We start from the raw sequence: 26,398 nt of genomic DNA, 5'->3' as shown, positions 1-26,398 counted from the left end.
TGGAGGTAAATATTTTATTTTTGCCAGATAAGCAAAAGTGCTGTAAGGACGAAGCTCCTCAGTATAAATAGCCGCCCCTTGCAAAAATGCACAAATGAGAGACAGGTAACAGACTAAAGCTGCTGAGTCACAAGTTAAGACAGACTTCTTTCCTGGTGTTTGTCTGCTCTTGTGTGTTTTAAACAAAGGATACTTTAGAATAAACATCCATGATCAACAAAACAAGAAAAGTAAACTTGTTTAAAACAAAACATTCAGATGCCTTTAAAAAAAATCCGCTCACCAACAAAAAGCACTTCAGGTTGCACCTTCTATGATTTTTTTTTAATTACATGTTAAACTCCGTAACAGTACAGCAGATTATATGGGTATAATCACAGAAAATAAAAACATGATTGATTGTGCCAAGGTGCTGTTGGCAAAAACCGATTTTCCTGACTTGGACAAAAAAAGTGTACTTCAGTGCACTTCAATTCCGAGTCAGGTATTTAACATAGAAGGTGGAAATCGTGGGATGTTTGTTATTTAACTCACTCACTGCCATTCCTGTATTTATTCGGGAATTGAAATGAATTTGTTCAGGTTTTGTTTTTTCTTGCAGGGGGTGCCGATCAAGCGCTGGTCAAACATCTGGCAATGTTGTTCCCTCCCACGAACGGGCAGCATTTTCCTGTTGTACAGCCGCCCCCACTTGCACCTTAGGTAACTCCAGACTAATATAACTTAGAAAGTAACTTTTTTTACTGATGAAAGAAGAGTCTAAGGTTTCTTACGCTGCATTGAATGTTTATGTCCTGTTGAGACCTAACATTGCTAGACAGCACGATGGGGGACAGAGCTTTCAGCTGCTCCAAACTCTGGAACTCACTTCCTCCCAACATTCGGAACATCGATTCTCTTCCCACCTTCAAACACCATCTCAAAAGCCACCTATTTAAAATTGCATTTTCTGTGTAGCTCTCTCTCTTGTTTATATCTATAATTGTATTTTATTTATTGTATTCTATTTGTAAATGTAGTTTATTTATTATAGTATCTATGCCTGCCTGTGACTGTAAAGTGTCCTTGAGAGCTTTGAAAGGCGCTGGAAATAAAATGTATTATTATTATTATTATTATTATTATTCTATGGTTCCTGCAATTTGAGTGAAAATGACAAAAACCCTGGCACTGGAGTGGACACATTTTTGCACATCGTCTGGTAGTGAATGAGTTCACAAAGTCAAACATGTCTTACCAAAGTGTAATATTTGGAAATTGGATGAATGTATTGAGAGGAGACACCCAATTGGTTTTCCTAACAGATGCAAAGGCCAACAATGTCTGACCAAAGTCAGGTACACGAGAGTAGTATATGTCCCACTCGCATATGATCACTTAAAGGACAACCGACGTCTCCGGACAAGTTGTGTCCATAATTTGTAAAATGACTTCTACTGGGCGTATTTTAATAAGATTCCACCGCATATAGCTATATTTTACGTTTTAAGACTCGCGCTGAACATTCAGGAAGTCTTGTTTTTGAGTTGGTGACGAGTCCTTACGTGACGTCAGAAAAGGACCGTCTCCTGACGTAAAAAAGACGCATTGTAGCGTCTTTCCATCACGTCAATGTATTTTGCTGTACTGTTTTTTTTTTTAACTGTGTGTTACATCCAAAAGCCGCCAGCAGAGGGAGTCCAAGCTCCATGGAAATCATGTATCAGCCTGTGGAAACGGGCTGATTCATTCCTCACAGATCGCTGGCCATTTTGTTGCCTCTTTTTGGGTGAGACATCCCCCCCCCCCGCCCATTTGCCTCAAAATAACACGGAAGAAATTGTTTAATCGATTGCAAACATGTATGCTTTCCTCTTCAGAACTATTTGAATCATATTCATAACTGGATGTGTAAAAAGAAAGCATATTATCCGAATCTGAAGCCATTGTTTTTATTCTCCAGCAATGCAAGACGTCTTGGCGTGACGTCACGAACTGGGGGCGGGACTTTCTGAAAATGCCCAATTTGCAGCTCAATTTTTTGCAGATTTTGGACACTTTAAGTCATTTTTATTGGTGTTTTGCATTTGAATAAAAATACGGTGTGTTTTGGGTATTTTAGATGCTATATACACGTTTTTTTTTTTTTTAACACAAGCTTTACACAACCTTGTTTTTTTACACAAGCAGTTATATATACGATTTAAATAGTTCTGAAGGGGAAAGCATACATGTTTGCAATCGATTAAAGAATTTGTTCCGTGCCATTTTGAGGCAACATTGGGGGTAAATGTATCACCCAAACAGAGGCAGAAAATGGCGTCCAAGCTCCTCTGATGAATTAATCAGCCCGTTTCCACAGGCTGATAAATTCCTTGGAGCTTGGTCGCCCTCTTCTGGCGGCTTTTTGATGCAACACGAGGTTTTCAGACCAAACAAGTAAAGCAAAATACATTGACGTGATGGAAGCACTGCTACAACATGTATTTTTTTGCGGTCAGGGGCGTTCCTTCAGTGACGTCGCGTACGGACTTGTCACCAACTCAAAAACAAGATTTCCTGAATATTCAGCACGAATCTTAAAACGTAAAATATAGCTATATGTGGTGGAATCTTTGTAAAATACGCTCAGTAGAAGTCATGTGAAGCCATTTTACAAATTATGGACACAACTTGTCCGGAGACGTCGGTTGTCCCTTAAGTAGTTTTGTGAATCAAAACTGTACATCTTTATTTTTGTAATTATACAGTTCAGAAAACCCGGAATCAATTTGGAAAGAGCATACAAGGTGTGGGGGGCACACAACCGTGAGGCCAAAACAAGGAAAAGTGAAGGCTGATACTATTTCCTTGTAGGAGACCACAGTACAAATACCACCACTGCCATCATCAAATGTGTTTTTTCCTGCACAGCTGAGTTCAGTCACTTTTTAGTTCCGCAGAGCAGCCAGCCTGCAACATAAAAAAGATGGTTAACTTTAAAGTGAGTTTGGAGTGAAAAATAAGGCAACTTCTTCAAGGAAAAAAAAACAACAAAACGAAAGATTATTTTTTTCAAATTAAACGTTTGCTTTATTGAATAAAGCAAACCTTTGTAATTTAAAATCAGAAACAATAGGGCAATCTTCGTTCAAATCAAAATAATTCAGTCGATTTCAGAAACCTTTGGCAATTTTTTTTTCCTTGAAGAAGTTGTCAGCCACCGGGGTGGAGACGTTTTGTCAGACGTTATTTCAGACACTGTTATTATTGTTGCGGTCAGATTGTGTGGACAGAATTTATTGCCACAGCCAGGGTCTTGAAGGTTGCGGTTTTGTGGCCACAGTATTTTGTTCAGTATTACCTTTTGAGCATAGGAGATATGGTGCAAAAGAAGGGACATCCTCGTGTCTTTTCGGAGTTGGAAATACCTACTTTAAAGACAACCCCCTTAGCACTTTGTGTCTCAAAGCTGCAACATACAGTATACCGGTAAGCTATTTCACAGCAAAGGACAATCCTGAAACGAGGCATACCAGTAACGAAAACCATGACATGGTCCCTTTTCAGCTTTATTTAAAATAAATAAACCGACAAAACTATATTTTACAATTTTTGACATGAAATGTAAACTTACCGTACAAGCCTCACTGTATATCTTGGCAGAATATGTTCAGTTCTTTAACTGAGAATAAAGGTTTCTGAGATCGACTGAATTATTTTGATTTGAATGAAGATTGCCCTCTTGTTTCTGATTTTAAATTCCATTTGATTTTGCTTTCAACATTTAGCTTGTAGTTGACATGCACATTCCACCATGATGTCCCTGATCCACTGGTGGAAAGAGGCTTTGATCCTCTCCTCTTTCATCTAGAACTGTTTCATGTCATCACAAAGAGGGTACAGCAAGTCCTGAAGAATGAATGTCTCTCTGTGTCTTTGTTTTGTCATATTGTCTCTATGCTGTCATATTATTTGTTATTTATTTTTTTTTTGTTCTTTTGACTTCAAGACGGCGCCCCGAGAGTGGCTGCCTTTCCAGTAGCTCATGTATTTCGTTTTTCTACTTTCATTCCTTTCATCACTTTGCTGCTGTGAAATGTAAATTTCTCCACTGTGAGACTAATAAAGGCATATCCAATATCCAATATATCCAATATTTTTTTTCAAATCTGATCTCAATACATTCATCCAATTTCCAAATATTTATTGAATAAAGCAAACGTATGAACGAAGATTTCGAAATCAGAATAAATTATTTCGATTTTGAAATCTGTTCGGTTTGGAAATTTCTGAATTTTGGTTTGTTTGGCAGTTTTCATACAGAAGCCTGCTTCGTGCTTCCGGACTTTCCCAAGCGTTATAAGGTCATACATTAGCATATCATTTTCCAAAGTAGATGCACAGAACCTCAGCTCCAGAAGAAATATTCAAAAGAAGCTAACAAAATTTATGACGCTACAAAACGTAAACGTACATTATCCCGTGAGTGTAAAGTGTCCTTGAGCGTTTTGAAAGGCGCTTAGAATTTAAATGTATTATTACTATTAAAAGCATTGTGAAACGAGAAGTTCACGTGGCTTGTAGCAGACGACGCAACGTAAACATTGCATTGTGCACCATGACAAACAGTATATGGTCAAAGCAAAGGATATTTACCATAAATTAAGCAATGGAGCATTTGTGGAAGGTCTTCTTTTCTTTTCGGCTTTTCCCTTCAAGGGGTCGCCACAGCAAATCAGTGTCCTCCATCTTTAGAGGTTTGATCCGCATGTTTGTTTTGGCCAAGCTTTTACGTCGGATGCCGTTCCTGACACAAACCTCTGTATTTATCCGGGCTTGGGACCGGCACAAGAAGACTTATGTCCTTGTGGCTACAGAACAAGCAACTTACTCAGTAAAAGGCTCCCAAACACAAAATGGTCATCGGCACAGCAACATTCAATTGTAAAAAAAAAAAATGCCTCGGCCGAGCCCTTTCTCAGGAAGGAACTAACTCAACCTTGCAGTGGAATTACAAAGTGTTTATTTGGAAAATCTACATCCGTACAACTCTGGCCTTCCTTGGACGATTTGATGTATTTTTCCATGAACATCCTGTTCAAGGACCGCAGTTTTCCAATGCGTGCACTTCTACAAACTCCTGGCTTGTCAGAATCAGAATCAGAATCATCTTTATTGCCAAGTATGTAGAACACACAAGGAATTTGTTTCCGGTCGAACAGGCTGCACTCGCATCATCATCAAAAAATTGAGAAGAGGCACTATACAGTTCAATTTGGGCTACTGTTCAAAGAGTTAATGGCTTGGGGGAAGAAGCTGTTTAAATGTCTGCTGGATTTGGTGCGCATGGATCGGTAGCGCCTGCCTGAGGGGAGTAGCTGGAAAGGGTGGTGGGCAGGGTGCGGAGGGTCCAGTATGATTTTCCGCACCCTAGTTTGGATTCTTGCAGTGTGCAAGTCCTCGAAAGTGGGTAGGGCGGTACCAATGACTTTTTCCGCCCTCCGAACTGTCCGTTGAAGTCGAATTTTGTCCATTTTTGTGGTGGCCCCGAACCAAACGGTGATGGAAGAACACAGGATGGATTCGATGACAGCCGTGTAGAAATGTTGCAGCACCTCCTGTGGCAGGCCATGCTTCTTTAGCAGCCTCAGGAAGTACATTCTCTGTTGGGCCTTTTTCAGGATAGACTTGGCGACCTCCCACTTCATGTCCTGGGAGACTGTGATTCCCAGGAACTTGAAGGTCTCAACGTTTATCACAAGGCAGTTGGATAGTGTGAGGGGTAGCTGTGGTGATGGATGTTTCCTGTAGTCCACGATCATCTCTACTGTCTTGAGCGTGTTCAGCTCCAGGTTGTGACGGCTGCACCAGAGCTCCAGCTGCTCCACTTGTTGTCGGTACGCAGACTCGTCGTCGTCTTTGATGAGACCGATGACCGTGGTGTCGTCTGCGAACTTTATGAATTTGACAGCTGGGTGCATTGAGGTGCAGCGTTCGTGTAGAGAGAGAAGAGCAATGGAGAGAGGACGCATCCCTGTGGGGCTCCAGTGCTCGTGGTTCGTGTTGAGGATGATATTTTCCCCAGTCTGACCTGTTGTGTCCGTCCTGTCAGGAAGCTGAGGATCCACTGGCAGATCGTAGGGGACACTCCAAGCTGGAGAAGTTTGTGGATGAGGAGTTCTGGGATGATGGTATTGAACGCAGAGCTGTAGTCCACAAACAGGATCCTTGCGTAGGTTCCTGTGTTGTCGAGGTGGTCGAGGATGTGGTGCAGTCCGATGTTGACTGCATCCTCCACAGACCCGGTAGGCAAACTGAAGAGGATCTAGCAGAGGTCCGGTGATGTTCTTCAGGTGGTTCAGCACGAGGTGTTCAAAGGACTTCATGACCACAGACGTCAGAGCAACAGGTCTGTAGTCGTTCAATCCCGAGGGTGCTGGTTTCTTTGGAACTGGACAATAGTAGTTGTGACTGAAGTCCTTGACTGAACCGCTCATGGTGGCAATTGGCACCGGGAATAACAGATGAAGAACTCCAAACAACAATCTTGGGTGGGATGAGGCATAGAAAGATGGAATATGGCGGAATCACCTGCGAGATGAACTCTTCACGTCTAAGGTATACTCTTTGAACATGTGACGTTTATCCTGCATGTACACAAAATCCTTTCTCCTCAAAATGGTTTTCTAACTGTGACCTATTATCATCTAGTTCAGGCATGGGCAAACTACGGCCCGCGGGCCACATACGGCCCGTGAGGCTTTTTAATCCGGCCCGCCGAACCTGCCCAAATTATAGTAAAAACAGCGTCTGAAACTCATGACAAAAAGTTAGCGGACAACAGGGCAGATAACTGAAAAGTTGCCTGCCCCATCGTTCACAACCGGAAACACAATGAGACAACTAATCACATTAAAAAACATTGTCACAAAGTATAACGTTTTTTTTAATCAAGAATGTACCGAGTACAAATACTACCTTGCTTAATTTACGGTAAATGTGCATGGCTAGATTTTGCTGCAGCAGTCGATCGTCATTGTGGTGCACAATGCAACGTTTGGATTGTTTCCTACGAGCCACTCAGCCCCTTTCATGAGTCTCACGTACACTTTACAGTCACGGTTTAATGTAAATTTACGTTTTGTAGCGTCACATATGTTGTTAGCCTCTTTTGAATCTTTCTTCTGGGCTGAGGTTCTGTGCATCTATTTTGGAAAATTATATGCAATTGGACGACTTTATAACGCTTGCGAAAGTCCGGAAGAAAGAAGCAGGCTTCTGATTGGCTGCCGTGCCGAGTATGCAAATTTCACTGCAGGTTGCCGATGTCTATGTGCTCGGCGACGGTACACGTGTATTGTTTGCGCGTGAAGGCGAGGGCTTTCAGTGAGGAGTTTGTTGAGCGCGCGGTCAGGACAAACCATCTATGATTTGACGGAATTTAACACAAGTAGGTATTATTGAGCTTGAATATTTCGTTGTGGAATAATATGTTTTGAATGTTGAAAGTGATTCCATTTTTCAATAAATGTTGATTTCTTTAACTTTGCCCCTTCAATGAAAACGTATTAAAACAGACGCAATCTTGATGAATCACAGTGCATATGTTATTTTAATCTATTTCCGTTTCCTCCTCCAAGTATCAGTGAAATAGTATGTAAACGCCATATTCCTTGAGACAAATTTATTAACTGATCAGGGATATTTTTCAGATTTGAAAGACAGTTAATAAATTGGGTTCTTACTGTGCTATGAGGTTTGTACACACTACATTTAAAGGACAACCGGAACCATTTTTTTGTGTTTCCCACTGACATTATAAAAACGTTTTATAGCATCTATAATACCCAAATCAGGCAGGCTGATATTTTTAGTTAAATGAAAAACACCAATAAAAATGACTTCAAAATGAATCCGGAAATGGCCAGTTCCTTTGTTCGTGACATCATGCCATGACGTCTTGCCTTGCTCGAGAATCAAAACAATGGCTTCAGATTCGGAGAAGATGTTTTCTTGTTACTCATCCAGTTATGAATATGATTCAAGTTCTGAAGAGGAAAGCATAAATGTTTGCAATTGATTCAAGGAGTCCTCCCATATTAATTCGAGCCGCCAATGACAGCAATGTAGCACCCAGAAAATGCAGAAGATTGAGCCCAAGCTCCGTTGGAAATGGACTGATTTGTCAGCTGGGAATTTGTGTCAGCGAATATCAAATAGTTGTCTTGGTGCAACACACAACGATTCACCATGGCGTTATTTATGTGTTTTCCTTCTAATTTCGCCATCAACACGGATCAACATGAAGTTTTCAGACCAAACAAAGTACCCAAAATGCATTGTGTGTCGCTTTCTCGGTCAGGGGCGGTCCAAACGTGACGTCACATGGGCATCGTCATCAACTCGAAAACAAGACTTAGTGAATATTCAGCGCAAGTCTTAAAACTTAAACTATAGCTATATGCTGTGGAATCTTTGTAAAATACGCTCAGTCAAAGTCATTTGAAGTGATTTTATTAATTATGGACATAACTTGTCGGGAGGCGATCTAGTTGGACCTCAAAGCTTTTCAAGATTTTTCCATGACAATGGCGCAATCTAAATCTCATAAGGCCCAATCGTAAATCTAACAAACACATCAGCATACCTTGCAAAAGGTAATCTAATAATTTGTACTGTCATGTTACAACTACAATAAACAGGTGGTCCCTCCTCTATGCTGCATCGTGACTACACTGAAAAACAAGTTGGAAGTTGCATTCCAAAAAAGATGAATTCAAATCAAGTGTGTGTGCGTGTATATGTGTCACAATTACTAAGTGACTGAACAATGGAGGGGAATTACTTTTTCACACAGGGACTGGTTGGATTTTGTTTGGTACCCGTCAGAAACTTATTGCCATTTGTATTTCCTTAAGTAATTTTTCATTCATTCATTCATTTTCCGAATAGCTTTTTTCAAATGTGGGAGGAAACCAGAGTCATAGGCAGGCCCCCGGGTAGAACACTGCGTGGAGGGTGGATTGGACCCATGACCTCTGCACTGTCGATGTGCAAACCACCTGTTGTGCGTAAATCCCGAGATAAGTTAAATCTCGGGGACCATGACAGGTTACAAGGACTTTCTTGAGGTCGGGAACAAAGAAAAAGATATAGTACTTTATGTTACTTCCGGGTTGAGTGAACGCCGGCGCGTGTGTCTGCTGCTGCTCACCTGCCTGTGGGAGGTACATCCTGAATAAAAAAAAAATCCATAATACTTTGTAACAATGGTTTTTTTTCTTATTGTGTTTCAAGTTGTGAAAAATGGGGCAGGCAACTTTATGGCCGGGCAGGCAACTTTTCAGAGTTGTCTGCCCTGGTGTCCGGTAACTTTTTGTCATGAGTTTCATACAATAAAAAATAATAATAATAACAATCATGCATTTTCTTTGTAAGCGCCTTTCTAAACACTCAAGGACACTTTACAGTCACAGGGTACGTTTTTATTACGGAATGTCTTTCCACACTTTGAATGTTGCTGTGCCGATGACCATTTTATGTTTGGGAGCCTTTTACTGAGCATCTTCATCTTTATTAAGTTCATAGAGTTGCTTTGTCATTTTTTTGTTGATGATGATACTAGTCCAGCCTGTACTACCAAATACAAATTCGTTGTGTGTTCTACATATTTGGCCAAGAAAGATGATTCAGATTCTCAAGATGTATACTTCGGCTACCAGCTTCATTTCAAAGTAGATAAAAAAATTGATTAAAAAGGTACTTGGTTCACTTCTCATGTCCCATGTAAATCCAATTCAATTCCAACCTGTCTCCCAGTTCCAAATAAGGATCTCCATCCTTGGATCCATAACCCATCCAGAAAATCAGACCACTGCAGACTGTACAACAGCGCCAACGTCTCGCCAAAACAAAATGGATCTGTGAGAAATGCTGCCCATTAAAGGTGCAAAATACACAAGCAGCAAAGGGCTATCCAGCAGTGATGGCAACTAGCGCAGACATTCCTAACACACAAAATGAGTGCTGGTACATGCGTACTGCCAAGAAGGCGCAATCACAGATTCTTTGACGAATGTAGTGGCCAAAAACACTGAAAACATTACACACTGGCTTCACACAAAATAACAGCAAACACCATGTGAAAATACGATATAATACAAAAGAAAAAAACAAAAACAAAAAATCGATGCTCTTGAAGAGCAATTGCTGACTTCTGCTAACTAGGGCGTCATTTTGGATCGATTAAATCGAAAGTGACTGGCAGAGACATCAGTCCAAAGATCTTTATGCTGAGGAAATGTGGAAGCTTGTGCACAGATGGGAAAGGTATAAGACATTTCCAGTAGACTACTTTTGAAAACAAGAAAGAAGCAAGCTTCTATCTGTATAAGAAGTCTTATTTATAGAATGACCTGTATCTATATTGGTTTGAAATTGAGCTATGGACATTCAAGATAATGTCAAAATCAGGACAAAAGTCATGTGAACTTGCCCGGCTTGTGTTGCATGTAAATCGGAGCGCAACTAACCACATCCCTCCTTTGTTTGCCGTTAGTCAACAGTTAAAACTATCAGATGACAATCATCTTGCGGCGGGTGAAAGGTGATAGACGGAGAGTGAGCAGAGTACGCAGCAACGAAACACTAACTTACCGTCGGGAAAGCTGGTCTTCCTTCTCTTGGCTGCGTGAACTCTCTGCACCCATTGAGGTGGCTCCTGCAGGCAACTTGCTGAGTTGGTCCATCACCTCCAAGCCACTTTCCTCTGCTATCTGGTGGATCAAATCATCCACCTGTTCTTGTGGTGTTGTCAGTGTCATTACAGAGCTCATGGAGTCTTCCATTACCTGGTGTTGTGAAAACAAACACAATTTTGAACTAGACATATCCAGAGGTCCTCAAAAGCCTTGAGTAGAACGCCTGCGAAGATAGTTAAAACTAATACCAAAATGCATGATCAAAGCACAGACAAGAAACAAAAAGCTGTACATGGGCTGTCACTTACTGAGGTATGAACATCAAGGTTCTGTACTTGGCTTTCAAATTTATCCATGACAGCAGAGACCTTTTGAAGATCCATAGAATTCAGCGCTTTGTCAAGAGCCTTGGTCACCTGGCTCATGTTTTTAGTCACCTGTGAGAGAAAGCATATGGTAATTTTTTGTGAGAAGCTACATGATTATAGACCAGTTGAACAAGAAAATCCAACAAAAGCACAATGTGGCACAATAGAGTGGTTAACACGCCGGCTTCACAGTGCAGAGGTCGCCAGATCGCGTACCAGTCCGGCCTCCCTGTGTGAAGTTTGCATGTTCTCCCTAGGCTTGCGTGGGTTTTCTCCGGGTCCTCCGGTTTCCTCACACATTGCAAAAACATGCATGTCAGGCTGATTGAACACTCCAAATTGTCCCTAGGTGTGAGTGTGAGAGTCACTGTTGTTTGTCTGTGTATGCCCTGCGATTGGCTGGCAATCAATTCAGGATGTTCCCCGCCTCATGCCCAAAGACAGCTGGGATAGGCTCCAGCACCTCCCACGACCATAATGAGGAATAAGCGGTACGGAAAATGGATGGATCGAAGGTGTAATGAACCTTTAACACAGGGATCTCAATCTCTACAGTGGTCATTGTCCTGGATAAGCAGGGATAGGCCCATCAGATATGGCCCATAAAACATATGGCGCTGGATCAACTGAATCCCCTAACATTCAGAATTGACAGTGATCCCTCGCCACTTCACATGTCACTGTTCCGAATCTTTAACAAAATACTTTATTTACCCCATACCCCCAAATAAACAAATAAAAATGAACAACATACAATTTTTTAGTTTTAAGCAGATTCTTTACTTACAGACAGTGTATCGATGAGAAGGTTTCTTCAGCCGTCATCTGTACAATTGTGAAGGTTTCGGACGTTTCGCCTCCTATCCAAGAGGCTTCGTCAGCGAACTAAAGTAAAGTAAAGTCACTTTAGTTCGCTGACGAAGCCTCTTGGATAGGAGGCGAAACGTCCGAAACCTTCACAATTGTACAGATGACGGCTGAAGAAACCTTCTCATCGATGGACCACTCCTGTACGACTGAGAGCTTACACAGACGTATTACAGACGAAGGCGGAAGTAGTCGCCGAAACATGTCAGCTATTTGAACACCTACACTGTCTGTAAGTAAAGAATCTGCTTACAATTAGATATCAAGTAGACAGGATGAACTTAGTACAACGATGAACAACATACAGTCATATTGGCAGCGATATTGCAGATAGACGTGTTTGCTCAGAAAAAAATATGCTTTTCCAAATGGCAATGCCATCCAAATCTGCACAACACTTGGCGCATCACACTTGGCCTATTATTCACTAAAAGGTAAGTATGCGGTTAAAAAAAAACAAAATATTTCATTGTACACAAAACCCTTTGTTTGATTTCTACATGGTTACTGGTTTAAATGTGGTCTTGATTAACCCCACAACTCTTCTCATGCATCCCCCACTGCTACTAGAAAGGTGCCACGTACTGGACAGAATTTAAATGATTTACAATGCAGATCCTTAGTAAGAGGCTGTGCCAGATCCTTATGTACTGTTAAGATGCTGATTGATTAAGACATAGGTAGATGTGCTACGGAAGGAGGTAGGTAGATATCAGTGACGTGCGGTGAGGTTCATGGCTGGTGAGGCACTGACGTAATCACAGTCAGATTTACAAACATATGAACTCTACAGAGTAGCTTATTCACCATTTGATTGGAAACAGTTAGCGTGTGTTGTTTAATATGTCATGTCAGCATTCTTTATATAAACTGTAGCATAGAAAAAAAGAATAAAAAAACATGGTTATCGTGTTACCTTTACTTATAAATGAAGTCCATGCGCCGCTCCTTCTGAAGAAAGGCATCTATACCTTCTTTGTAGAAGCCTTCCTTCTCTTTCTTCAGTTTTAAAAGTCTCTCTATTTCTTTCAATTTAGATATGTAATCCTCCATTCTGAAAATAAGGCCAAGCATCACGAAAAAATGGTTGGTTGCACTTAACTTGCTAACTGTTTATTGTAGCCTGCTCTCACTAATTCTATTATTCTGCAGCCGAAGAGGCGCAAGAAGAATCTCTGCAATCACTAGCATGTCATGAGGCAGGAGAACTGTGTGCCTCACCTATGCACACAGTTTTGATAAAAATAAAATAAAATAAACAGTGTAGTACAGTGTTTATAATGTAAAATGACTCTACATTATATACACCAGCTAAACTGTAGAAATTTAGTTAATGTACTAAAAGTGTTTGAACACTTTAATAGCGATATGGAAAGGGACAGCAATGCGGTCCCACTGCAGAGCAAGCCAGCACAGTTCGCATAGTCATTGCGCAATCCATGGTGAGGCTCAGCCGGCTGCAACCTCACCGCTCGTCTCTACTTAGTATTTGAACGGTAAATGTGAAAATTCAGCGATTTTGAAAAAAAATCCAAAAATGGTGAAGTTAAATGGAAAAGAACTTTGAAGTACAAATCACTCAGTAAATATAACTTTAATTTATTTTTTCATTTGATATTTCCATGATGACAGGTGAGGCACAGCCTCACCTGCCTCCCCTGACTGCACGTCACTGGTAGATATGGAGGGAGAGAGGGATGGACAGAGGGAGGAGGTTTTGTAAAAATCTGATTGTTGATCAGAAGATCTAGATTGGGCTGGCAGCACATCTCTCTTTTCCTCATCCTGATCAAAAAGATGAACTGTTTTATCATAAACATTTTGGCTGCACGGGGATAGCTGGCTACGCAGTCAGAGCATAAAGCAAGGATGAGAATGACAAATGAGAAAAAAAGTCGGAAAAAAAAGGTGGGGTTCTGGGGGCCGCAGGCCCCCAATGGGGTGCTGGGGCAACGCCCCTTTGGAGGCCCAGGGGGCGAAGCCCCCGGAAGCACACCGATTTTAGCAATTTAATAACCACAAAACCATCACTGAAATTCAACTGTATTTGGGAAAAATCACTTGTTTGTTGGGCTACCAGTATGGCGAAACTGGTATATCAGTTTCATTTGTTGCCATGCTTCAAATATTGCATTTGTTCGTTGTAAAGTTTATGTAAGACTTTCACCATTTGCCACATTTCTGAATGCATTTTCATTCTTCAATCTGTAGTCATCATTATATTGTCAATTTAAACATAATAATAATAATAATAATAATAATAATAATAATACATTTTATTTCAAGCGCCTTTCAAAACACCCAAGGACACTTTACAATAAAAACAATAAAACAAAGCACATAACAATAAAACCATAAGTAAAATGATATATACAGTAAAGTCTCGTTATATCGATATTCAAGGGAGTCCAAAAAATAGCGATATAACCGGGACTATCGATATATCCGACCCTGTTTGCATGTAATTTTCTCCGTGTGTGCATAGAAATAGTATCGATATAACCGGGACTATCGATATATCCAATATCGATATAACGAGACTTTACTGTAATAAAATAGCAGATAGAACTATACATTGAAAGCAATTTTAAACAAGTGGGTTTTGAGGTGAGCCTTGAAAATAGGGAGGGAGTCAATATTGCGGATGTTGGGTGGAAGAGAATTCCAGAGTTTGGGAGCAGAGCGGCTGAAAGCTCTGCAACCCATCGTGGTGAGACGGGCAGAGGGCACATAGAGATGAAGGGAGGATGAAGATCTGAGGGACCAAGAGGGAACGGAGATTTGAAGCAGGTCAGAAAGATAGGGAGGGGCAAGGTTATGGATGGCTTTGAATGTAAACAGAAGTATTTTGAATTCGATACGATGTTTAACAGGTAGCCAGTGGAGTTGCTGGAGGACAGGGGTGATGTGGTGAAAGGAGGGGGTTCTAGTGATGATCCGGGCTGAAGAATTTTGGACGAGTTGGAGTTTATGGAGAAATTTCTGGTTGATACCGAAGAGAAGTGCGTTGCAATAATCGATGCGGGAGGTGACGAGACTGTGGATAAGGATAGCAGTGGTGTGAGGGGTGACCGAGGGACGGAGACGGTTAATATTACGGAGGTGGAAATAAGCAGACCCAGTTATGTTATTTATATGGGACTGAAAAGATAATGAGCTATCGAGGATGACACCCAGGCTCTTGACCTGAGGGCAGGGGGACACGGTTGAACTGTCAATGGTGAGAGAGAAACTGTTAGTTTTGTGGAGGGTGGATTTGGTACCGACAAGAAGAAGTTCGGTTTTTTCACTGTTAAGCTTGAGAAAGTTATGGGAAAGCCAGGATTTAATTTCTGAGAGGCAAAGTGAGAGGGATGAAGGTGGAAGAGAGGTGGGCTTGCTGGAGAGGTAGAGTTGGGTGTCATCCGCGAAGCAGTGAAAGTGAATGCCAAACTTACGGAAAATATTGCCAAGAGGAAGTAGGTAGATAATAAAGAGAAGTGGCCCCAGGACAGACCCTTGAGGCACACCAGAGGACACAGGAGAGGACCGTGAGGTGAACGAGTTGATTTGGATGAATTGTGAGCGATCAGAGAGATAGGAATGAAACCAGCGGAGTGGGGTATGTGTGATGCCTAGGGTGGAAAGTCTGTCGAGCAGGATAGGGTGGGAAATGGTGTCAAAGGCTGCGGTCAGGTCGAGAAGGATGAGGATGGAGAGTGAACCGGCATCGGCTGCCATAAAAAGATCATTCGTGATTTTTATGAGAGCCGATTCAGTACTGTGGCGGGGCGGAAACCAGACTGGAATTGTTCGTACAGGTTATTGTGAGTGAGGTGTGAGTGAAGCTGGGACACAACTGTCTTTTCAAGAATTTTGGCGATGAATGGGAGGTGGGAAATTGGACGTAAGTTATTGAAATCGTTTGGGTCCGAGCCAGGTTTTTTCAGGATTGGAGTGACAGCTGCGGTTTTGAGTGGGATAGGAACAATTCCAGTTGATAATGAGGAGTGAATAATGGTAGAAATAAATGGGAGAAGAGAGGGTAAGCAGGACTTTATAAGGATAGTAGGGAGGGGGTCGAGTTGACAGGAGGAGTTCTTGGATTTGGTGATAATGTCTGAGATTAAAGAGGAATGGGGGAGTTCAAAGGCAGAAAGTCGTTGGGAAGGAGTAGAAAGGCTGGGAGAGGTGGGGGGGACAGAGGACCCGAGGTGCTGATGGATTTTGTTTATCTTTTCACTAAAGAACATAAGCAGAGTGTTGCATGTCTCAGAGGAATTGAAGTGTGAGGGGAGAGAGATAGGAGGTTGTGTGATTTTGTGATAGAGGGAAAACAGGGCCCGTGAGTTTCCAGGATTAGAGTCAATGAGTCCAGAGTAATATTGCGATTTTGCACGAGTGATAGAGTCCTTGTAATGGGTAAGGTGAGTTGCGTACATGTCCTTGTGAGTAGTGAGCCCAGACTTCCTGTAAAGTCTTTCGAGTTGGCGAGATTTTGCCTTGATGGAGCGGAGATGGGCAGTGAACCAGGGTGCAGACCGGGTGAATTGGACCGACCGGGACTTTACAGGAGCCAGGGCGTTGAGGGTGTTCGTGAGGTCCGCGTTGTAACTGGAAACAAGTTCATCAGGAGATGAGTTGCAGTCCGGAGTCAGGGAGGCGATCATCTCAGCTAGGGTGGCAACATTGATGTCCTTGATGTTGCGATATGAGATGACACGGGGGGGGGGTTTGGGGAGAGAGAGGGTGATGGAAACAGTGAAAGAAACCAGGAAATGGTCTGTTATGGGGAGTTCATTCGCTGTGCAATTCTTAGGGATAAGGCCAGACATGCAAATGAGGTCCAGGGTGTGGCCTTTTATGTGGGTGGGAAAGTCCGAGAATTGATGGAGACCAAAGCTGTCGAGTGAGGAGGTGAAGTCTTTAGTGAGGGTAAGAGTGGAATTGTCCATGTGAATGTTGAAGTCCCCGAGAATAATTACATTTGGTGACGGGGTGGAGAGGTGTGTGAGGACATCAGAGAATTCTTTTAGAAAGTCACAATGTGGTTTTGGTGCACGGTATACAGTGGCTATGATGGTGGGTGAGGGTCCATAAATTTTACAAGCAAGGCATTCAAACGATAGGGTTTCCTGGACTGAAACTTGAAGGATTTTCCAGTTCTTGCGGTAAATTATCGCCAGACCACCTCCACGGCCTGAGAGGCGGGGCTTAAAATGTAAACAAAGCCTGGCGGAGTCGCGCCATTGAGCTCGGAGAAGTCTCCCGCCATTTGCCAAGTCTCATTTATACAAAAAAAGTCAAGCTTACGGTCAATTAGAATGTCTTGGATAAGACACCCCTTTCCCGTAAGCGAGAGGACGTTGAGGAGGCCGAAGTTGACGCTGGTGGCGTCCCCAATACGAGGCGCATTAGCCGACCTAGCCAGGCCGGCTAACATACGGTGATCGACCGAGCGGCTGCTCCTTCTGCGCGGCTGGCGGACGGATGACCAGAGGGAGGTGATATCCTTGGAGCCATCGAGGTGAAAGCCTCGACGTGATCCGCGGTGGATATACCTCCGGGAAGGGCGACGAGCGATTTCCGGGAACCGGAGAATCGCCGGTGGCACGTTCGTCCATCGGGCGCGGAACTTCAGCAGCTCCGCCGCCGAGTACTGTAGCCGTCCAACAGGTCGATGGAGAAGCGACATGATATTCGCCAGCAACACCGAGAGAGAGGCAGCGGCCAGGTTAGCCCTCGACAGCGGGAACAGGTGGGTGGAGATGATAACGCGACTTCGTCTGTGATCCGGATAAGCGACCGGGATCAAGAGATGGATCGATAGCCAACGTTCGTAGGTGATTGTCTGGTATTTCCAGAGGCTCGTAAACCATAAAAAAAGCTAAAAAGAGGTTAAAAAGGCTAAAAGAAGATAAAAACATTTCGCGGGAGAGCAGCGGCAGCCAAAGCGCGCCAGCGTCCGCTCGTCCCGGAAGCGAATGTTTCATAGAGTATCATAGGATCTAGGATGCAAATGCTTGAAAGAGCAAAACAAAGAAATGTACAGATAAAGCACAAAGTTTCAGACCAATAAAAATACGTAACCAATCTAAAACAGTTTTTGATCCCAGTACTCTTGTCAATTTCCCTCGCTCGATCTTCATCCTTCTTTTCTAACCCTTTTGGGGCATGGCAAGGGTGAAACTCGATTTACCGCTAATCCGATTGTCATTACACATCAGAACTCGGTTGTACAATCGAGTCATCTGCCACAAACACGTTTTAATGCTTATGTCGCAAAACACAAATATTTACACTATGAGGAGCTCAAGTACAGTATATGATAGTCGTACTTGTGCCAGCACTTAAATTCTGACGTGGAGTTGGCCCTCCCATACACACACCAACCGAGACGGAAGGTGGGCGATTGGAACACTGCCCATACCCCCGCCCCCTGAAATTTTGTAAACGGATTTGCGCTTTTCTCGAGAATGGTGATTTTGGTCTGAAAAAGTCAGAAATCCACCTATCGACGGAGAATTCTCATCCCCGATAAAGGGAGTGCTACGCCACCAACATAAGTCTTTTCACCTCACTTAGAATGCAATGCTGATGAATGTTAATTACTATGTAAGGTTTTCCAATTAAAACATTAGTAAAGCATAAATACACTTTATATATTTTAAACATGCAGGTATCCAAATACACAAAAAAAATCCTTGGGAAGGTAAACCCCCCCCCCCCCCTTTTACGGTTTTTCGTGGCAGAGTCCCCATGAACCACAATAAGTGTCACTGTCTCCTAAGTTGTCAATGTATTGCCATTGACTTACTGATTTCATTGTGACGGCAGTCTGGACTTTGGAGGCCACAGCGTCAACTCGAGATGCCATGCGCAGCCAGTTCAGACCTTCATTTTTTTTCCGGATGGCATTCTCAGCATAAACTTTAGCGCATTCCACATTTTTCTGCTCCAGAGCCTGTGATGAGAAGATGACATAGTTAATTAAAACAGTGCCCCAATCTCATATGGTGCATTAACTGAATGTCTTGTCACCAAAGATTAAACCAAAGCTAGTGCTGTCAAGAGATTAAAAAAAGAAGAAACATTAATTAAACTGTAATTAATTGATTTATTAATTAATATATTAATTTCATTGAAAAAATGCTGAGAAAAAACATACTTTCCTTTTTCAATTCATTATCGAGGACTGTGAAACATGTAGTCATCGACATTTACTTTCTGCTATATTTAAGACAAGTCCCCAGTCCTACGTAAAATCTTTTGTTTCGACTACGAGGGGGAATATCACTGTTTGGTTTGTTTTTGTAAATCTCCAAACAATTGCAAAATAAAAAAAGTGGAAAACCAGGTCCTGAAACTGTGCTTGCTCAGGTTAAACTATCAAAAACTGTAAAAATACTTTTTTTTTAGCAAATACTCAACACTGAACTCACTTCAGATAATGAAAAAGAATCAAAACAGATCCTTAAATCACAGTGCTGTAAGTTAGAATATTAAAAAAAATCACAGTTCAACATTACAAAATAAAGTGATGAAATCAAATCCAGTAGGCTACAGAGAACACAACAAACACAGGGTGTTTTCTAGTTTAGTTTAGCGAAGAGCTTCGCTATGGCTCCCTTTATTGTTAAAGTTTTCGATATTAAGGTTAGCTCTTGCTGCACTCATGACTGGGTAATTTGCATTGATGTGGAAGGCTAAATTTGAATTGCTTTGGTGGTAATTAAACTTCTTACAGATGAGGCACAACATTCCACCCTTCTCAAAAGGGCATTTGTGGAATGTAAATTTTCCATTCATTGTGCTGGGAAGGCACACGTGCACACCCACATGCACGCAACTTTAACATTAACTGTTAATAAATTCACATTTTGATTAATTTACCTGCAATTCTAAAAAAACATTTAAAGTATTTTGCATACATTGTAAAACAGGGGTCGGGAATGTTTTTGACTTAGAGTTATAACAGTAAAATATTTCGAAATGTTTTTCAGTGAGAGCGACACACACGCGCGCGCACACACACAGACACACACACACACAAACACACACACACACAAACACACCCGCGCTGCCACTTTTCAACAAAATGTCAGAATGCATTATTTAATTATTCCACCATGATGTCCCTGATCCACTACTGAAAAGGATGCTTTGATCATCTCCTCTTTCATCTAGAACTGCTTCATGTCAACACAAAGACGGTACAGCAAGTCCTGAAGAATGAATGACTCTCTGTGTCTTTGTGTTGTCATATTATGTTATTTTTGTTTTTTTCTCAAGATGGCGGAGCGTGAACACGCAGCGGCTCCCCTCTCTCTTTTTTGTGTTTATTATGTTAGTTAAAGTCATTATAAGTGCCTTGCATGCTGGGTCCGAGAGGACAGTAATTTCATCTGTGCTGTATTGTATTGGATTTGCCTTTATTAGTCTCGCAGTGGAGAAATTTACATTTCACAGCAGCAAAGTTATGAAAGAAATGAAAGTAGAAAAGCAAAACACAGGAGCTGCTGGAAAGGCAGCCACTCTCGCGGCGCCGTCTTGAAGTCAAAAGAACAAAAAAAAAAACAAGTAACAAATAACATGACAACACAAAGACACAGAGAGACATTCATTCTTAAGCACTTTCTGTACCCTCTTTGTTACATAAAGCAGTTCCAGATGAAAGAGGAGGAGGAGAGGATCAAAGCGTCTCTTCACCAGCGGATCAGGGACATCATGGTGGAATGTGCACGTCGACTACAAGCTAATGGTTGAAAGCAAACACGCAGCTGTAGCATCCATTGACGAAAATATGTCATGCATATTAGCATATTTGAAAATAAAGCTGACTTTCACGTTAAAATAACGTTGTGATAGTATTCACCATTAACATGAATGGTTTTCCGTTCCTCATGATTGGGAAAAATCCAGCCAAACGATCGGAATGAAAGTCAACTTGTCAACATGTATTTTGTTTTTCTACTTTCATTCCTTTCATCACTTTGCTGCTGTGAAATGTAAATTTCTCCACTGTGAGACTAATAAAGGCATATCCAATCCAATCCAATCCAATCCAATCAAACTTGCTGGGTCCATACGTAAAGTTACTGCTAGCTAGCCTGCACACAGCTCTTTAGCTTCCACACTTGCTTTCTGCTGTCTCTCACAGAAGTATATTGATGCTAATGTTAGCATGGGGCTGGTCAAAGTGCCACTGACATTCGCCTGTTTCATCGATGGTATTGTTTCGTTGCAAATAAGAATCAGAACCTTTTCTCGCCACAAAGGTGAATCCTTTGGTCCATTCCAACCTGAAGTGTATGATAATCATCTTTTTTTTTACTCGTCAGGCTTATTTAAAAGGGCCGTTTACCTGTTTCAACATGAACCGCCAGTATCATCCGATCAAAGTTGCGCTTTCCGCCAACTGCAGCCCAAACAGGAAATGAACAGCGAAAAAGCAAGAATGTGTATTTAGTTTTATCGGCGAGCCAGATGCAATCATCAAAAGAGCCATCCATACATGGCTCGTGAGCCATCGGTTCCCGACCCCTGGTGTATAACAACTAGTTGTTTTTTTTATAATATCAGAAGTGAAAAGGATTTGCAGCCACAATCTTGTGGACAATATCACATTGGTGGTGCAATACTTTTTTACCACCTGGACATTGATGCTGGACATTGATGCTAAAATGAGGCATTACTAATGAAAGCACGTAAAACATTGCAATCAAATCTACTCAATAATTTCCAAATAATTTTTAAACTCCTGATGTTAGTGAATCAAAAACAATGGCAGTGAGGTATTTTGCTCACCTTTTTGACCTTGGCTTTCTCCTTATCAGACTCCTTCTCTGCCTTTTTGGCTAGTCTCTCCAGTTGTTTGGAGGTGAACTGGTAACCGAAGAAAAACATAAGGAAGAAATTCACATGTAGGGTTCTTCATTGAAAATTGCCCGATGCCACTGTGTTGGACCACCAGAAGGACACTGACGCTGATTGGACTCAAACACTTTTCTTACAAGAATGAGATAGCTTTGAATTTCATTTTAGTTTTTCATTCGTCATCATTTTGAGATGTATCTAGTTAAACTGATCACTCATCATAGATCTTGTTGCTGCTGCAGCAAAAAAAATACACATCAATAAGATCTAAATCTAAAAAAAAGTTAAATCTTGAATAAATTTTATACACACAAAAAACAAAAAAGGATAAGTACACAAAAGTAACATTTGTAAAAACTTAAATAAGATGGTAATAAAACATTAAATCTGAAATAATCTTTGAATTTTATCATATTTTATCATGAACATGCAAGGCCACCCAAAAAAGGGCTATGTTGGGCCATGAACAAAAAAGGTTTCGTGCCACTTTATTTCTAAATATTAAATACATACCTTTAATTGGAAAAGTGTGTCTGTGGAAAGACAAAATGGCAACATTAGGATAACTGACATTGTGAAAAGTAGGTTTGGAAGAAGTTAATTAGAATTACCTGAAATGAACCTACTAAAAATCATTTATTGCTTGAACGATTTTCATACTTAAGGCAGGAGTACCCACCCAGCTGGTTGGGTACTCCTGGTGAAAGGTGTGTGCATGTGTACGTGTGTGTGTGTGTGTGTGTGTGTGTGTGTGTGTGTGTGTGTGTGTGTGTGTGTGTGTGTGTGTGTGTGTGTGTGTGTGTGTGTGTGTGCGTGCGTGTGTGTGTGTGTGTGTGTGTGTGTGTGTGTGTGTGTGTGTGTGTGCGTGTGTGTGTGTGTGTTATTAATATCAGCAATAAGCACCTCACCCTATTTTGCGAATCATTCACTATAAGGGTCATCACCTGGTTACCCTTCCATAATCGTCTGTTTATTCTTTTACTTGTGATTATAATCCTCCCTCCATGTTCATCTTCGTCCTTTTTAAGCGCTTCCATCTCAGTCTTGGTTAAAAACAATGAAAGCAATGGATCTAAATCCAGTTCCCCGCTTGATTAGTGCATGTCTCAGAAACGTCCGCGTCCCAAGGACGCAATGCTCCTGTTTGACTTTAATAATAATAATAATAATAATAATAATAATAATAATAATAATGTCGATAATATCAATAACAATAGTAAAAATGATTATCTTTGTCACAATCTTTATTGAGAAAATAATTTGGGCAGTATTCAAGATATTGTCATGATCTGGTTGGCGACCAACGGGGGGCGCTGTCGGCCCCGCCTACACCTGCACAGGTGCTGGTCGTCCCGATCAGATTGGCGACCAGCGGGTAGCGACGTCAGCCCTGCCTGCAGCCTCGCAGGTGCTGGTCGTTTAATCATTGACACTTAAAAGGACACCCGGTACGACCATCCAAATATCTCTTTCAAAACAAAGTGGCTTTGAACAATGAGTCTCAGGTTTTAAACATCACATCTGGATTTGGTTGGATGAGACATCTTTCAACTTCCTACTGTTCACCTCTAGAATAGAGGTGAGCAATTCAGTATTAAAATTGGAGTTCTGTAAATAAAATGTAACAGAGAAAATAGACCGTACTATATGATTAATCACTCACAGAAAAGCATGTCATCAAGTGTTGAGATGCACATCTTCTCCACAGCTGCTTGCTTGCATAATAATAAATTTCATTTAAAAGCACCTAACATTTTTGAGTTTGTGTACAGTGCAACGTAAACATCCTATCATTTTTATTACTTTCAAGCTCACAAAAAGTATTTTCCATAAAATAAAAACAAACAAACAAACAAACAAAAATGGTCACCTATAACCTATGGTGGTGATTACTCGCATTACAGGAAGTTGTTAGCGGTCGGCAATTGCAACTAGTGATCACAGCTATATTTTATTTGTTCATAGTCAATGTTTTTTGTCTGCAATTCACTGACGGCAATGTAAAAAAATTCTTATGTGGAGTATTTTAAAAATGCAGGCAGGTCACAATTGTGCTAAAAATGCACTGCCTCACTGGGTCAAACTTAGTCTTATATTAAATGCATTTTTTTTGTTCTGTCCATGTTAGGATCCATGACGGCTATTGATCATCGTAGCATGCATGCGTGCATTTGCAGTCACAGGTCAAGTATAGTTTGAGTCAAAAAAGGGTTAGGTACCTCTGTTTCATGTGATTTGTATTTATTTTCGTGACTTGTATTTTATAATAATAATAATAATACATTTCATTTCTAAGCGCCTTTCAAAACTTTCAAGGACACTTTACAGTCACAGGATCAGTTTTTCTGCGGGTGAGCAGCGGCAGCCACACGTGCCAGCGTTCACTCAACCGGGAAGTAACTCGGCTAGAAAGCTAGCTAGCTAATAGATAGCTAACAGATAGCTAGCTAGATAGCCAGTCAGTTACATAGTGAATAGATAGCTAACAGATAGCTAGCTATTTTTTATGCTGGTGATAGTCATTACAAATATTACCCCTAAAATGCCACGACAAAAAGCATCAATGAATGCATGTTATCAAAATTCACCAATCAAGGTGGGGAGGTGCTTAAAACAAAATGTATTATAATCAATGGTGAACTTGCACAACTGTTCATTTCAGAAACAGAATATGAGGACTTGGATAGATTTGTGGATATGGATGAATCAAAAAATAACATGAGCCCATTATTAAACATAGTACCACCAATCTCAGCCTTGTTCCTGACACCTTGATAAAACCTTTTTAAGCAAGCATATATTTTACCATGTCTATGTCCAGTAAATAAATATAAAAAAATAAATGTCTTGTGAATGTATTTTATACAGCTGAACTGATACGGCGCCTTTTATTAGTGTGCACTGTATGGTTGTGAAAATACAGCAAACAAACTGCAGCAACATATAGCAAATAGTAAAATGCCCCTTTCTGATAATTGATATCTTTGCTGTTGTGAGGTGAGCAGCAGCATTCTGGGAATTTAAAATAAAGACAATCCACATACAATTAAAAGAAAAGAGCAGTTTACACGAGTAAATAGTCATAAAAAGTGACCAAATGTAAATCGAAACATGCAGTTGATGGGCAGACATGATGATCGCGAAATTAGAAGGAAAACTACATAAATAAGGCGATGGTGAATCATTGTGTGTCGCACCAAGACTACCAATTGCGCTAAAACGCTTGAGGAAGGTGTTAAGTTGACACAAATTCCCAGCAGACAAATCAGCCCATTTCCAATGGAGCTTGTGCATGTGCATTTACTGGGACGCTACATTGGAGTTCAGTCGGCTCGAATTGAATATGGAAGGACTTCTTTCATTGATTGCAAACATATATCATTTCCTCCTCAGAACTATTTGAATCATATTCATAACTGGATGAGTAACAAGAAAGCATTTCTCAGAATCTGAACTCTCTGAAGCCATTGTTTCGATTCTCGAGCAGGGCAGTTTATGACAGTGTATCCTGGCGTGACCTCACGATCAAGGAGGGACTTTTTGGATCTCGCCATTTCTGAGCTCATTTTGTGGCAGTTTTGGGACACTTTTAAGTCATTTTTATTTGTGTTTTGCATTTGACTAAAAATATCAGACTGCGTGTTTTGGGTATCTTAGATGCTATAAAACGTTTTTCTGATGTCAGTTAGGAAACAAAAAAAAATGGTGTCGGTTGTCCTTTAAACAGCTTCTTCCCCCAAGCCATTAACTCTCCAAATAGTAACCCAAATAGAACAGTATAGTGCCTCAATTTTTCTTCTGATGATACTATTTTTTGTTATTTCTCATTAGACAAGACCTCACTTCAACCCTTTCTAGTTGTTTGTTTTTGCAATTACGACATTACGTCACTTTATGTACGTCACTTCCTCACTTTACATATGTCACTACCTCACTTTACATACGTCACTACCTCACTTTCCATACGACACTACCTTACTTTACATACAGAAATTACATGTATTGTCTGTTGTCAATTGTATGTCTTTTTTAGCCACGTTATAAGTGCCTTGCATGTCTTGCACGCTGGGTCCGAGAGGACATTAATTTCATCTGTGCTGTATGTCATGCATATTAGCATATTTGACAATAAAGCTGACTTTGACTTTGACTACTAGTGCAGCGTGTTCTATCGGAGACAAATTCTTTGTGTGTTCTACATACTTGTCAATAAAGATGATTCTGATTCTGATATAACATTCACTATAAGCAGCATTTGCATCATGAAAACACATCTTTGCCAAACGTCTGTCCAAGCCCACGACATAAAACACTGAGTTACAAAAATAGTTGCTGGGGAATTTTAAACGACAAACTGTTCAACAACCTACCGTCCATTTCGAAACGTCGGTTTATTGGTTTCTTGGCGAAGAACAAAAAACACTTTCAGTTGTTTTGCTTGATAGTCAACTCCACGGAACTTCCTGGTCCAATGGTGACGGAATGAAATATCTTCCTTGCTTGGTGTATACGTCGTTCACTTGGTCCATCTTCTGACACTGCCATCTACTGACGACAGAAAATATCCCCTTTCCTTACTTCTCCCGCAGGCGTGTGCGTGTGCGTGTTCGTGTACGTGCGTGTGTGTGTGCGTGTGTGCGTGTGTGT

General features: G+C 41.1%; 1 protein-coding gene across 1 annotated transcript; it reads right to left on the bottom strand.

The window, feature by feature from the left end:
- Positions 1-26,246, bottom strand: chmp1a (charged multivesicular body protein 1A). The gene is made up of 7 exons (XM_088997588.1): positions 26,122-26,246; positions 22,265-22,284; positions 21,683-21,760; positions 18,693-18,839; positions 10,970-11,098; positions 10,618-10,811; positions 1-2,931 (listed from the first exon to the last, which is right to left on the bottom strand). The coding sequence occupies exons 1-7, from the start codon at positions 26,126-26,128 to the stop codon at positions 2,910-2,912; spliced, it is 597 nt and encodes a 198-aa protein (XP_088853714.1). The 5' UTR covers positions 26,129-26,246; the 3' UTR covers positions 1-2,909.
- Positions 26,247-26,398: the final 152 nt, after the last annotated feature.

This window comes from Hippocampus bargibanti, linkage group LG05 (assembly GCF_051943395.1).
Source record: "Hippocampus bargibanti isolate YZ-2025 linkage group LG05, ASM5194339v1, whole genome shotgun sequence".
Taxonomy (NCBI): Eukaryota; Metazoa; Chordata; class Actinopteri; order Syngnathiformes; family Syngnathidae; genus Hippocampus; species Hippocampus bargibanti.
Note: the sequence above shows the minus strand (reverse complement) of the source record. Positions and strands in the feature narration are given on the sequence as shown.